Genomic DNA, 15,251 nt, shown 5'->3' on the forward strand with positions numbered 1-15,251 from the left:
TCTATTCGCTAAGTTAAACCGCGTGTTTTATTATTCCGGCCTCCCCGAAACCTCTTTAATTTTGGGATCATTTGACGATTTCGAAAATAAGGTTTTTTTTGTTGCATTTTTTTTCTTCAATTAGGTATTCAAAGCATTCATTTTTTATTAAATGTTGTAACAAATCTATTTTTTTAATAATTGAGATCCTTTCGAATATTAGATTTCAATTAAAAACTATTGAAATTCACACATAAAACCGTGAAAAATCACTAACCCTAATTATAATATTCAAAAATTAAAAATGCTTTAGTAAAAAAATGCATTTAAGCATTTCAAAATGTATGACATTTTTTCACAATTTTAAAACTCTTTAATTTTAAATATTGGAATTCAAAACAAAAAAAATAGTTTCTAGGCTGCCGCCACTTTTGCCGCCATCTTAAGTTACAAAAAATCGGACATTTTTGATGTCATATTTTAGGTTAAATTCGAGGTTAAATACCCAAATTTTGAGAAAAATATAAATTTCTTGATTGGACAAGAAGTTATTACCGGGACTTCGTACAGTAAAGTAGTAACTGTTTTAAACTGATTTTTAAATTTTGGAGTTTTCGGATTTATTAGATTTTTTAACATTTAAAATTCTGAAAATTTAAAAATCTTTGAATTTTATATTTGTAGCACTATCATTTTTTGAATTTTGGTGTCCTGAAATTATTATTTTTTGTTTAAATGTTTGGTATTTTTAGTTTTGAATTTGTAATTTCAGTTTTTTTGTTTATTTGTATTCATAAATTTTTTGTCATTTCTTAATTTTTTCTTATTTTTTTATTTTCTAAATTTCTGTGTTCCAAATTTTTAAGTTTTTGATTTTTCTTTAGTTTAGATTTTTCTGCCAGAAAATTTAATGATGATTGTTAGGCTTTTTCCTTCAGATTACTTATTGATCAGTTCCTAACTGGACTCGGTCGTTAGAAACGACCGCCGGCTCAACGACCGTCGAAATAGGCGGCGGGGCAGATACGGGCAAAAAATTGACAAAACCTCTCCACCCTCACTTCGTCTCACCATCCACTTTTCACATTTGTTGACAAATATTTTTCCGACTGAATAAAAAAATGGCGAGCATGTTCAAACAATTATTCCTGATGTCGGAGAAGTGCTTCAAAATCAAAATTTTAAACCGTAATTTTTCTATGAATTGAACTTTTTCACACCATTATTTGTAAAAAAATGTATTAAAAATCTAGACTTAATTTTTTAATTATTAAATTGTTAATTTCTTAAATTAATAAATTCTTAAATCTTGAAATTCCTAAATTTTTACATTCTTAAATTCTAGAGTTTTTGTGATTAGGTCCTATAAACATATGAAAGACAATAGTTTATTGGTCTTTAAAAAAAACTCTGGAATTGTTTAATTCAAATTCCTAATTACCTTTATTTTAAATTAATGAATTTCTTTAATTCTTAATTTTTCATATTGAATCACAAAAAATAGACAATAGAGTCATAGTTTAGGTCATAGATTCAAGGGTAACGACGGGTAAACTTTAAAAAAAGGGTACACTCAACCCCCGGTGGTTGGTCACTTTTTCGTTTGACACTTTTTTAATTTGTACCCCGTTGGTTGGTCAAAGTCAAACTAAAAAGTGACGAACTGTCACTTTTTACACGGCACTCACGCATACTATCAAAACAAATGTTTGGTAGTGTGTGTGAACTCCGTGTAGAAGGGGTGTCAAACTAAAAAGTGACCCCGTTCGTTTGACAACAGTTGGTGTCAAACCATCGGGGTTTGAGTGTAGAAGTAACCCTCCAAAAGGGTTTGTTTACCATGCGTTGACAGATAAAGAATAGATAGCACCCTTTTTGAGGGGTACTTCTGATTTTCACTGTACTGTCAGTGCCCGTTCCTTGGTAGTCAAATCTAGAAAATGAGGGATGTTCGAGCAGTAAAAGTATAAAATCAAAACAAGAAATTTTCTTCAAAATAATTTTATTGCATCAAATGTCAACACCCAACAAACAATAGCATAAATAAACAAACACAAGCACCCACATCTATGGTTCGAATCTTCACCGGCAGCAGAGGATTCACGGCCCCCCTTTTTAATCAACCTCCTCCACGGTCGGTCCCTTTCCTCCGGTCGCGGCTCCCCCCGCCGTCGCTCCTCCTTCCCCTTGACCACCTCCCTGGTGCATCTTGGCCATGATCGGTCCGCAAACCCGCTGGCAGTCCTTCAACCGGTGCTCGAACTCGTCCTTCTCGGCCAGCGTGTTCGCATCGAGCCAGCTCATTTCCTGCCCGCACTTGTCCTGGACCGTCTTCTTGTCCTCGTCGGTCAGCTTGCCGGCCGCCGCTTCCTCCACGGCCTGCTTGCAGTTGAAGATGTAACTCTCGAGGGCGTTCCGCGCCGTGATGCGCTCCCGTTGGCGTTCGTCCTGCTCGCGGTACTTTTCCGCCTCCGACAGCATCCGGTCGATTTCGGCCTTCGAGAGGCGGCCCTTGTCGTTCTTGATGGTGATCTTTTCCTGCTTGCCGGTGCTGTTGTCCTTGGCGGAGACGTTCAGGATGCCGTCGGCGTTCAGGTCGAAGGTCACTTCGATTTTGGGGACGCCACGGGGGGCGGGTGGGATTCCGGTCAGGTTGAAGGTGCCGAGCAGGTTGTTGTCCTTGGTCATGGCGCGTTCGCCCTCGAAGACCTGGATCGTTACGGCGTTCTGGTTGTCGCTGTAGGTGGTGAAGGTTTGCTGTTGCTTGCACGGGATGCGCGAGTTGCGTTCGATGATCTTGGTCATGACGCCGCCGGCGGTTTCGATACCGAGGGAGAGGGGGGTTACGTCCACCAGGAGGACGTCCTGGATTTGGGAGCTTCCGTCTCCGCTGAGGATCGCCGCTTGGACGGCTGCGCCGTAAGCGACGGCTTCGTCCGGGTTGATGGAGAGGTTGAGTGCCTTTCCGCAGAAGAAGTCCTGCAGCATCTTTTGGATTTTGGGGATTCGGATGGAACCTCCGACGAGGACCACGTCGTGGATCGAGGCCTTGTCCAGCTTGGCATCGCCGAGGGCTCGCTCAACCGGAGCGAGCGTCGATCGGAACAGATCCATGCACAGCTCCTCGAAGCGAGCTCGCGTGATCTTGGAGTAAAAGTCAACGCCCTCGTGCAGGGCGTCAATTTCCAGCGATGCCTCCGTACTGGACGACAGCGTTCGCTTCGCACGCTCGCAAGCCGTCCTCAAACGACGCAACGCCCGTACGTTTCCGCTCATGTCCTTCTTGTGCTTGCGCTTGAACTCCTCGGCAAAGTGGTTCACCAGACGGTTGTCAAAGTCCTCCCCGCCCAGGTGGGTATCTCCGGCTGTGGACTTGACCTCGAACAGCGATCCCTCGTCGATCGTGAGGATCGAAACGTCAAACGTTCCACCGCCCAGATCGAAGATCAGCACGTTCTTCTCGCCCTGTTGAGAGAAAGAAGATCAATACCCTACATCTACCAAGAAGACCACAAACTAATCTACCTTAAGATTCTTGTCCAACCCATAAGCCAGCGCCGCCGCCGTCGGTTCGTTGATGATCCGCAGCACGTTCAGGCCGGCGATCGCGCCCGCGTCCTTCGTGGCCTGGCGCTGCGAGTCGTTAAAGTACGCCGGCACCGTGATGACACCGTCCGTGACCTTCCCGCCCAGGTAGACCTCCGCCACCTCGCGCATCTTGGTCAGCACCATCGAGCTGACCTCCTCCGGCGCGAACCGCTTCGTCTCGCCCTGGAACTCGACCTGGATCTTGGGCTTGCCGCCGTCGTTGATCACCTGGAAGGGCCAGTGGCGCATGTCCTCCTGGATCTTCTGGTCGTCGAAGCGGCGCCCGATCAGCCGCTTCGCGTCAAACACCGTGTTCTTCGGGTTCATGGCCACCTGCGAAAAGCGACGACGGGATTATTTTTGGAATTTAGGACAGCAGCAGCATGCCATGTGTCGCACACCGTATAGAAGTCATCAATCCAAGAAACCCGGCGTATTTTTAGTTACTAATTGGGAACCACCTGAAAAACGAGATTTGCACGAAACTCTCTCGTGTGCGCGCGCCAGTAGGCCATTTATGGCGAGACAATTGATTTAGATAGATGTGTTTCGCTTTCGATTGCTCAAACGAACTTGTCGCACGATCCAAGTTGGCCTATTCCCATATCGGGGGAAGTTGTCCAGCCGAGTGTGCGTTGAAAACAACGACTTTACATCTGTCCAGATTAGCGCCGTTTGAGGCACGTGATGAGATAATTCAGCTTGGTTCATGAATTGCAAATTGATCGGTTTGGCGCCCCTTTTTAGGGGTGGAAGGGTGGACCAAGATCATACAAAGTGGTGTCGTTCACACCCTTAATAATTTTATGAGGTTTGAATTAAATCCTCATTGAATTGAGAATTGTGTTTATGAGATTGAAGTGTTTATTTTACCAAATCTCGGAGCGTATGGTGGTGTGTCCCCACGCTTCTTCCTCCCCTGTCGATTCAGAATTGTGTTGTTGTTCGAACACTCAGTGCTCAAACTCAACCCAATTACGAGTCATCTCTGCGATACGGCTTTACGCAGTAGGCCTGGCCGCTTTAACGCTTTTGATGTTTCAATGCATTCTAATGCAATGGCGCACTACAAATGTTAATAAATGACAAGAAGAGTGCTAGGCGTCATCTAACCTAAGGCACTCTCCAGGATCCCTTCGAAAGATTGGCTGCGCTAGGGTCTGATTAGATTAGATTAGATTGAAGTGTTTATTTTGATTGCAATTCTCTAATTTTTGAGAATACAGGAACTTTTCTTCCTGTTATATGATATCTTGACTCGTATCATGATCTATTTGTACAGAGCAGATTCGTTAATTCGAATTTCGCTACTTCGAATGTCCGCTAATTCGAATGCTCGCTAATTCGAACGTATTCGAATTAAAAAACACTGAACCGTCAAAACCAGTTGTCAAACTGATGTTGACGTTTCAACACTATTTTTCGAAAATTTGACAGCTGTCAGTCGTTTCAATTAGCGAATTTGGATTTGCTCATTCGAATGCAGTTTCATTCGAATTAGCGAATCCGAAAAAAAAATTCGTGGGCTCATCTTTAAATTTGACTTATAAACTTAAAAATTTGGAATTCTCATGAAAGTAGAGTAGCGTGATTTTTTCTTTCAGTGTACAATTTCTCACAAGTTTGTCTTTAGACACTTTTTGATACGATGCAACGGCTTCGAGTTACAGCAATATTTTAATTACGGAATACAAAAAATAATTAAAACGTTTACGCCCTTCTCAAATGTCATTATTGAGTGAAATTGGCTACATATACACAAAAATTGCTTAATTGCGTAGGATAACATGTCTAAAAAGTTTCATTGGAATCGGAGAGGGGTCGAGAAAAGAGTACATTAAAAATTCCCGTTTTGGGCTGGAATTGCTCTTATTTGAAAGCGATTGAAAATTACTTTATTATTTTTGAAAATTCTGAATTGCCTTATCTTATTGCTGAATCTTAAAACGTAGAATCTTAATATTAAAATGACGGATTTTGTTTTTTGCCCTAAATAAAGTAAAATACCTTAAAATTTTCGATTATTCGAGGGTTTGTATGCAGCAATTCCATTCGAAAAGAGCGTAAACCGAAAAAAATAATAGACCCATATTTTTGGGTTTTGGCCATTAGTGTGACCTACATCGTGCTAGGGTGGCTCGAAAAAAATGCAATTTTCGTCATTTTTCGCAAATACCATTTTGAAAAAAATCATATCTCCGCGCCGTTTTATCCGATTTGAGATGTCTTAGACGCAGAAGAAAGGTGATTAGTTTGGCTATTTGGGAAAAATATTAAGAAGTTTCAAAAATCTAGCTTAACATTTGAAAAAGTCGTATGAAAACTAAAAATGGCATTTTTACCGTGTCTGGATCTGGACCAAAGAGCCTATGTCTGTAAATATATTTATCGGATTCCTCGGAAAATTTCACATAACGTATCAAAAAATTGGCGATGTCGAAAGACGCAACTTTTGATACCCAACAATCAAAAATATGACAACGAAATTTTGTTTTTCGTGATTCGATTTTCCGAAGTGAAATTTTGCCAGGGCCTTCGAATAATCAAGTCTGGACTGCAGTAGAAATTTATGAAATTAAAAAAAAAACAAAAAAAATAAAAACAACAACAGTAAAATATTCAAATTCTAAAGTTTATTTTTTTAAGTATTTCAATACTTCAATACTCAACAATTTAAAAATTCGGAAATTTAAAGCTCAAAAAAAATAAAAAAAATAAACGAATATTTTGAACTTTGGTCAGTTCAGGACATCAAAAACGCAAATGTTTAATAATGCTACAAGTGAAAATTCTAAGAAATTATCAAAAAAAAAAATCGATGAAACAATATAAAAGTTCTAAAAAAACAAAAACTAAGGCATTTGTTTCTAACCTAAAATATGACTCCAAAATGTCCAATCTAAAAAATGGCGGCATTCAAAAACAATAAATATTAAAAAAATGACGAAATTGAAAAAGAATCAAAATTAAATAAATTTAGGAATCTACGAATTTTAGAATTTAGAAAATTTAAGAATGCTGAAATTCATGAATTTAAGGATTTTTGAATTTACGGATTGTTGAATTTAGAAATTTAAGCATTTCTTAATTTAGAAGATTAAGAATTGAAGAATGTAAAAATTAAAGAATTTGGAATATACACGGCGTGTTTTCTGGGCAGCCTTAACGAGAAAAAATAGTCATCACTACTTTCAAAAGTGTCTTATAGGAAATTTTCTCAGCTTTCCAATGCTTCTAAGAGCGAAATAATTCATCGGGAAATTTCTGAGATATCTCTATTTTAAGTTTTTTCTTTTAAAAACCTTAATCATTTATTGGAAACTTTTAAATAACAGTCCAGGAAACTTGTCAAATGATGTGTTTCATGTGTCTTTTACTCATCAAAATGTGCAAAATAAGACAATAAACAACTTTGCAGAAGGTTGCAAACCGCTAAACATTATGAAAATTAAGTTTTAATCGAATTTGTGAATATGTGGGATTTATTCAAATATTAAAACCATAAAACCGCAATAAAATATCATTTTTACAAGAACAAATAGATTATTACATAATTGTTGTGTACAAATAACACCGGTCTGCTCTGATTCAGCTTGGAATTAGCTGATACAACCGAAATTTCTACAGGTTTGAGATTGATAGGGTATTACAAGATTTTTATGAATAAATATCATTATTCCTTAATCAAACACTAACCAGTTGCATGGATACAAAACATGTTTAATACTCGAAATTAAACTGCAAATTACTGTTGCTAGCTTTAGGACAAATACTTTTCATTAGTGTGAAATGATTATTTTAGTTTTTTTGTTGTATTAAATGATCAAGGAACTAGCAATATTTTAGAAGTTTATAAGACTCTCATCTACAATCTCATCTTTAAAAAAAATATATTTCTTGATTTTTGTTTAAATAGTTTGGAAAGAAAGTTTCTGTTTTTTGTTAAAATATTATTAAATTTTTGTTCGAAAAAAAAAAAAATGTTGTGACGGTGTTTTCAGCATTCTGAATTGGAAGACTCGAGCTACTTTTAAGTGCATTTTCAACAGAAAACATTTTATAAAATTTTGTCTTTATTTTATACTCATGATAATATGACTTTTGAAGCTTGCAACAGTAATATGTAGTACATTTTCGATTTTAAATCATATTTATATTTATGTTTCTGGTTAATGTTTGCTTAAGAAAATATCAAATTTATTCATTAAAATTCAATAATACCATTAACAATCACAAACCTGCCAAAGTTTCGGTTAAACAAGCTAAATCAGAGTAGACACGTGATATTTGTACACAAAAAATATGTAATTATCGAATAATTCTTGTAAAAAATATATTTTACACTGTTTTATGATTTTAATTTCTGAATAAATCCCATATGTTTAAAAACATAGACAAACATAATTTTCAAAATGTTTAGCGGTTTGCAACATTCTACAAAGTTGTTTCTTGTCTTACTCATCAAAATGTGCTAACATTTTGATGAGTAAATGACACATGAAACACATCATTTGATAAGTTTTCCGAACTGTTAGTATTAAGTTTCCAATAAATAATAAAGGAATTTAAAACCAAAAAACTTAAAATAGAGATATCTCAGAAATTTCCCGATGAAACATTTCGCTCTTAGAAGCATTGGAAAGCTGAGAAAATTTCCTATAAGACACATTTTAAAGTAGCGATGACTATTTTTTCCTGATAAGGTTGTTCTAGAAAACACGCCGTGTATAAGAACCTGAAAATAAAAAAAATCTTGCATTTTTATTTGAATTTTAGGATTTATATTTTTTTGATTTTCGAATTTTCTTAATTTTGAAATTTATTTTTTCAGTTCTTAAATTTTTAATTTTACGGTGCACATCAACCCAAGCTTAGATATGATCTCACAAAGAGTATAGAAATTAAGAAAGATACATTTTTTCTGTAGTGAAAAATAAACCCTCTATTTTATCATATGTTTGAAAACGTTTCTGAAATTCAAATCACGACTAATATTTCAAATGGGCTTGTGTTGTTTTATTTATTGCTTGTGATCAAACGTTGAATTGACAAAAAAAAAAGGATTTTTCGTGTAATATTTTTTTTTCTGGAAGTTCTAAACCACTTGAACACTTTTTTTGCAAAATTAAAACCTCCCTTTTTTGTTTGAAGCGTGGACAGGAATGGACATTGGTATTTTTTTTCAACCTTTTTAGGCCTAACCCAAATATTTATATCGAGAACCAAAAATCATTTTTTTTCTATTGTTTTTAAATTTTAATATTTATATTTGCCAACCGTTTTCATCGAGCAAAAAAAAACACACATGCTTTTTCAAAATACTTTTTTTTTATAATTTTCTTTCAAATGTTAATACTATAGCTTGTTATTTAAATTTTTCTCTCTCCCTCGCAGTTTAAAAATATTTTGATTTTTCTGTGAAACAACTTTAATGAACAATACCGCAAAAAAAAAACAATAAAATTAAAATTCTTATGATGTAAAAAACCATACAAACATTGTTTGATAGTTATATTGCAAATATTGAAAATTTTAGTTTTTTTTTCGAAAACAAGGCATTTGTAATTACTAGTTTTTTTTTTAAGTCCAGTTCACACTTGCTTCTTCAAATTATGTTCAAAAACATTTTTCTCGATTTTTTTTAAATTTCTTTTCACTTTCAAGGCTAGTATGGAGATCGGAAGAAAAGGGGTCAAGAAACAGCTTTACGAACAGCAGAATAAAGGAGAGGGAGCGTTTTCTTGGGGCTTTTCTTCACCCTCTCTGGCTTGCTTTCGCTGCCGCTGCTGCCCATTTGAAATTTTTTTTGACCGATTCCTTCCGAAGTGCATACACCGCTTCAACTAAAAAAAATATCGTTTCTTGACTCGATTACAAAGAATGATTTTTTTAAGGACTTTGGATAATTGAGTTTGAACTTTAATTATACATTTGAATACACTACATTATCAAAAAATGGTGTTAATCTTATCGTTAGCCCACATTGGAAAATTTCAAGATTAACTTGGATTTTTTCTTCTGATGAAAAAAATTGTATCAAAAGGATTGAAAATCTATCAATAAAAAAAGTCAATTCTAGAAATCGAGAATAGGGTCCTAAAGCTCTATGTAAATTTGTATGTACAACGGTAAAAAACACGACTAAAACCTATCACTTTTTGCCTTTTCTATATATATAAAAAATTTCGACGGTTTTGTTCGAACGCGAAACAATTCAACACGGAACGTCGGGTGCTCTTTGTTGCGTTGGGTTCGTATAAGTCCAAGGAAGGTTCTTACGCCAAAAAGTTAAAACTTTGGCCACTCTGGGACCGATTCCGGAAAATTTGCAGATTGTACGTGAAAAGTTACGTAAAATCAAATTTAGATTAAAGGAGGCTGAAGAAGCAAAAAAGTTAAAAACGTCAACAAACGAAAAAAAAGGCAGAAAGAAGTTTGTTGGGTAAGGCTTGTAATGCATAAAAATAAATTGACAAGACAACATTTTTTCGATGGATCAACTATGGTCTCCTTAGAACGAGCTGTCAAGTTGGACTTTTTCTGTCAAGAAAAGCCGCGAAGTGAACAATAATATCGCAAATTTAAGCTTAATCTAAGGAACCAATTGGGTCCTAAAATGAAGCTTAGATTGCTGATATTATTGTTTACAGCGATAAAGCTTATTTTTCTGAGTACAATGACCCTTTGTACGACCACAAAGAGTTTAAAATGGATTTTTAAACCAATTTTGAAAAATTACCCTCGCGGTCCTTCTTGACAGAAAAGCTCCTACTTGACAGCTCGTTCCAAGGAGACCATAGTTGATTCATCAAAAAATGTTGTCTCGTCAAAAAAAAAAAAATTGCATTAAAATGAAAAAAAATGATCAGAAATGGTTTTTAATCGTGTTTTTTACCGTTACACCTTAGGGAGGCGACCTATGGAATGTTAACATTAACCTTAACATGTTAACATTAAGTTGAGAATGAAATTGCCACTGAATCCGCTTTGTAAATGCCGGCCCCGATACTCTTCAAGGGTGTTCCCCTCAGGAACTGGGAAAGATTTACTTACTTTTTACCGTTGTACATAAAAATTGACATAGGGCTTTAGTACCCAATTGTTGTTGAGTAATAATTTAAATTTAAATAATGATTTTCTTCGTGATTCTTAAATTCATGGACACAAATTACGATTTCTGCAATAAGGGCTTTTGTCTATTTTATGTACAATGATAAAAAACACAATTTCTGATCAATTTTCCATTTCTAGAGTTTTTGTTAATAGGACCTATAAACAAATGAAACCAGGCCCGTAGCCAGGGGGGTGGGCTTCGGGCTGAAGCCACCCCCCCCCCCCCTCCCCCCGAAATTTTTGGAAGACATATGGGAGAGAGAACCGAAATTCTGGCTACACTCCTGTATGAAACACAATAGCTTTTATGACCTTTAAAAAAACTCTAGATTTTAATGCAAACTAAATATAATAAAATGACTACACAACATTTTACGATGGATCAACTATGGTCCTCTTGGAACGAGCTGTCAAGTAGGATGGTTCTGTCAAGGAGAGCCGAGAAGGTTATTTTTAAAAATTGAATTGAAAATCAATTTTAAATCCTATGCGCTCGTTCAAAGAGTCATTGTACTCAGAAAAATAAGTTTTTTTTGTTGTGAACAATAATATCACTTGAATATTTTTCAGTGTGATTTTTTGTAATTTTTGTTCCAACTTGAAAAAGATGCGTAGTTAAAAAAAAATGAGATCAATTTACGTTTTTTCTTAGTTTTAAAATAGTGCTTTAGACTTTGGTTTAGAGCAATATTTGCATTGCAATTGTTGATCTAACTATCAGAATTTTAGGAAAAAATATGTTTGAATTCACACCTTGTGCACAAAAAAGTTAAATATTGATATTTCTAACTAGTTTTGTCTTTCAATCTCCAACTCACCTGATTCTTGGCGGCATCCCCGATCAGCCGTTCGGTGTCGTTGAACGCCACGTAGGACGGCGTCGTCCGGTTGCCCTGGTCGTTGGCGATGATCTCCACCTTGCCGTGCTGCCAAACCCCGACGCACGAGTACGTCGTGCCGAGGTCGATTCCGATGGCCGGCGTTTTGCCCATTTTTGCTGCAAATATGCACGTTCACGAAATTCCAAACAATCACTTAGTTTTCGTTCTATGGCGCCTTAATTAGAGAGGGTCGGTGAGATTTTCTAAAAATAATCTTCGCGATTCTCCAGCTCCGAAGTTCGAACGTGATAAATCTTTCCAAAATTTTCCTCCCCCTCGGGAAATATTAAGCCACCTACGCGTGCCACAATTTTGCGTCTATTTTTATTATTTCGAAAATCGTTCCAAGATGCGCGCGGCCGTTCTCGCACTTCTAAAAAGAAAACAAGATCTCTCTAGAGTTCCCACCGACGCAGGCTGTGACTTGTTTCGATTAGTCACCCGTTTGGGTGGTGGTAAGAGCCTTAAAAGGAAGAGGACCACTTATTGGCATTTAATTAGTGGTGTGAACTAAGTTGGCATCAAATTAGCAGTTTTAAAGCTGAGATTTCAATTAGACTTGTGCAAAATTGTGACACTTTAATTAATTTTGAGAAACACTTTGAAATTTTCCTTTTTTTCTAAAATTTACTCACTTTTCAATTAAAATCTCACAAAGCACTAAACTGAATTGATCGTGTGGGCGTTGGCCGCTTTCGGCACGGGGGTCACTCTTGCGGGGCTTGGAGATTTGCACGGTGCAACGGTTAGACACGGACTGCGATCGGTCGCGCAGCGACCTGGTCGTTTATATAGATTTTGGTCCAGGTTGAGCCAAGTTTGCTCTGTGAGATGTTGCTGCGAGCACTGTGAGCGACGCTCCAAACTGTGAGATTGTGGCAAAGTGGTTGGAGATGGGTTCAAAATAGGTGCCAAAATTTACGATTTAATCGAATTAAACATTTTGGTGGAAACCAAAGTTGAGTTGTTAATTTGGCAAATTTGACAATTTTGACAATTTTGAAAATTTGGACAATTTTGAAAATTTACCGCGGTTAACCAAAATCAAATTAACAATGCAACTCAAATGTTGGGATTTGGTATTATAAAGTTGGAAAATCCTATATCAGATTTGAATCAAAATTTCTGTTTGTTTTTCTATCTCAGCAACCATTGGTCCAATCTTCAATGATTTTAGGCAAATTAATTAGAATTTTCCGAACCTTTCGAAAGCTTGCTCATGACGTTTGTACAATTTTGACAATTATGACAATTTTGACAATTTTGACAATTTTGACAATTTTGACAATTTTGACAATTTTGACAATTTTGACAATTTTGACAATTTTGACAATTTTGACAATTTTGACAATTTTGACAATTTTGACAATTTTGACAATTTCGACAATTTTGACAATTTTGACAATTTTGACAATTTTGACAATTTTGATAATTTTGACAATTTTGACAATTTTGACAATTTTGACAATTTTGACAATTTTGACAATTTTGACAGTTTTGACAATTTTGACAATTTTGACAATATTGACAATATTGACAATTTTGACAATGTGAAATTTACCGAGGAATCCGACAAAAATATTTTCAGACATAGGCTCTGGTCCAGACACGGCCAAAACGCAATTTTTAGTTTTCATACGGCATTTTCGAATGTTTGGCTGTTTTTTTGGATCTCAAATTATTTTTCCTTGAAAGGCAAAGTAATCACCTTTCAATTGCGTCCAAGACAACTAAATTTGGTTGATATGGTACGGAGTTATGCTTTTTTGAAAAATGTGGTTTTTGCGAAAATTTACGAAAATTGCCGTTTTTGGGACCTACAGTTGAGGTCACTCAACGGCCAAACAAACAAAATACAGGAACTTTTTTTTTCGATTTAGGCTCTTTTCAAATATATAAAATGTAGGAAAAAAATAAACAAATAAAATGTTACTTTTTTGCCTTTTCTTTTATTGTTTTTTCTGTTGTCTGTTCGTGTTCAAAAAACTTTATGTATGGATTTTTTTTAAATAAACCATTAAATTTCATGTATTTTTTAGTTTTTAATAATTTTTTTTATATGTTTTCAACAAAAAAATAAAAAAATATAAATATTGAAATAGCAAGCCATAGTTTCAACATTTGCATGAAAAAAGTGTTTTAAAATGCATTTTACGCTAGTTCAGTTGTTTTGCAATCACTAGCTTTAAAAAAATGTTAGATTTGACGAAAACGAAAATTTTAGCAAAAAAAAAAAACTTAAACATCGAAAATTTTCAAAAATTCAAACATGCTAAAAATGATTCAATTTAACCGATTGTACTGAAATTTACATTGAAATTTTCTTAAAAAAATATTTTTTTGATCCCTGGGAGAGACATAACTTTAAATAAAAATTTTACCAGCCTATGTTGAAAAAAAAAACAATTTTCCAAAATTAAACTATTCAAAAATTTATATATTAATCCAAAATTTCAAGAAAATCTAAAATTGAAAAAAAAATAAAAAAGAAAAGACTAAAATTAAAAATTGATAACATCAATTAAACAAAAATCACGACCTCTAAAATACAAAAAAAAAACACTAATTTAAAAAAATAAATATTCTAAAATATGTTCAATCAAATATTCGAAAATTCAAATATTCTTAAATTAAAAACAAAAACACAAAACTAAGAAACAGTAATAACAACAACAAGAACAGTTTGTATATAAATTGATTAGAGTTGAATTTGAATAGAATTTTTGAATTTCAGAAGTTTATAATCTTAAAATTCTCGTCCTATGTACATAGGAAAAGTGACCCGAATTAATTTTTAAAAAATGTTTTGTTGAATTTATATTCTTTATTATTTTAAAATGTTTAAATTCTTATTGTGATATTTTAATTTGCAATTTTATCAATCTTCGATTTTCTGATTTTGTTATTTTTGTAAATTTTGAATTTCGGAACTTTAAATTCAGATTTTTTTTTGTAGGTTTGCATTTGAAAACAAACCATTTGAGCAACAAAGCTGTTTTCGGTCGGTTCTCGACCAATTCTCGACCAATTCACGAATTATTCGCTTCTTTAAAGTCCCGAATTTACAAGAATAACAAAAGCCGAAAATCGGAGATTGAAAAATAACAATAAAAATTAAAACATTTTAAAATAATAAAGAATGTATCTCAAATTTGTTTTATAGATTGTGCTTTAAATGCTAACGAATAGGGTCCTAAAGCCCTATGTGAATTATTATGTACAACGGTAAAAAACACGATTAAAACCCATTTATGATCACTTTTTTTCATTTTAACGCAAAAAAAATTGACAAGACAACATTATTTCGATGGATCAACTACGGTTCCCTTGGAACGAGCTGTCAAGTAGGACCTTTTCTGTCAAGAAGGGCTGCGAAGTTAATTTTTAAAAATTGATTAAAAAATCCATTTTAAATGCTTTGCGGTCGTACAAAGGGCATTGCACTCAGAAAAATAAGCTTTATTGTTGTGAACAATAATATCAAAAAATCAAGCTTAATTTTAGAACCCAATTGTTCAAAAGACTTGAGATTTATTGTTTTGTACAATGTATCCTATGTGGAACCTTTACGACAAATTGAAAGCTTAAAAGGCGTACCTAAATTGAATCTAGGATTTTCAACAACTACCTATTCAAGATCTCGAACTCCGAGGTAGATCAGCAAACCTCATATTAGCTTTGCCTATCAAT

The 15,251-nt window shown here is 34.9% G+C and overlaps 1 protein-coding gene across 1 annotated transcript; it reads right to left on the minus strand.

The window, feature by feature from the left end:
* Nucleotides 1-1,964: 1,964 nt before the first annotated feature.
* LOC6047700 (heat shock 70 kDa protein cognate 2) lies at nucleotides 1,965-12,335 on the minus strand. Its single transcript, XM_038261513.1, has 4 exons — nucleotides 12,197-12,335; nucleotides 11,499-11,677; nucleotides 3,505-3,900; nucleotides 1,965-3,444 (listed from the first exon to the last, which is right to left on the minus strand). The coding sequence occupies exons 2-4, from the start codon at nucleotides 11,670-11,672 to the stop codon at nucleotides 2,095-2,097; spliced, it is 1,920 nt and encodes a 639-aa protein (XP_038117441.1). The 5' UTR covers nucleotides 11,673-11,677; nucleotides 12,197-12,335; the 3' UTR covers nucleotides 1,965-2,094.
* Between the last annotated feature and the right edge of the window lie 2,916 nt (nucleotides 12,336-15,251).

The sequence above is a fragment of the Culex quinquefasciatus genome, chromosome 1 (assembly GCF_015732765.1).
Source record: "Culex quinquefasciatus strain JHB chromosome 1, VPISU_Cqui_1.0_pri_paternal, whole genome shotgun sequence".
NCBI lineage: Eukaryota > Metazoa > Arthropoda > Insecta > Diptera > Culicidae > Culex > Culex quinquefasciatus.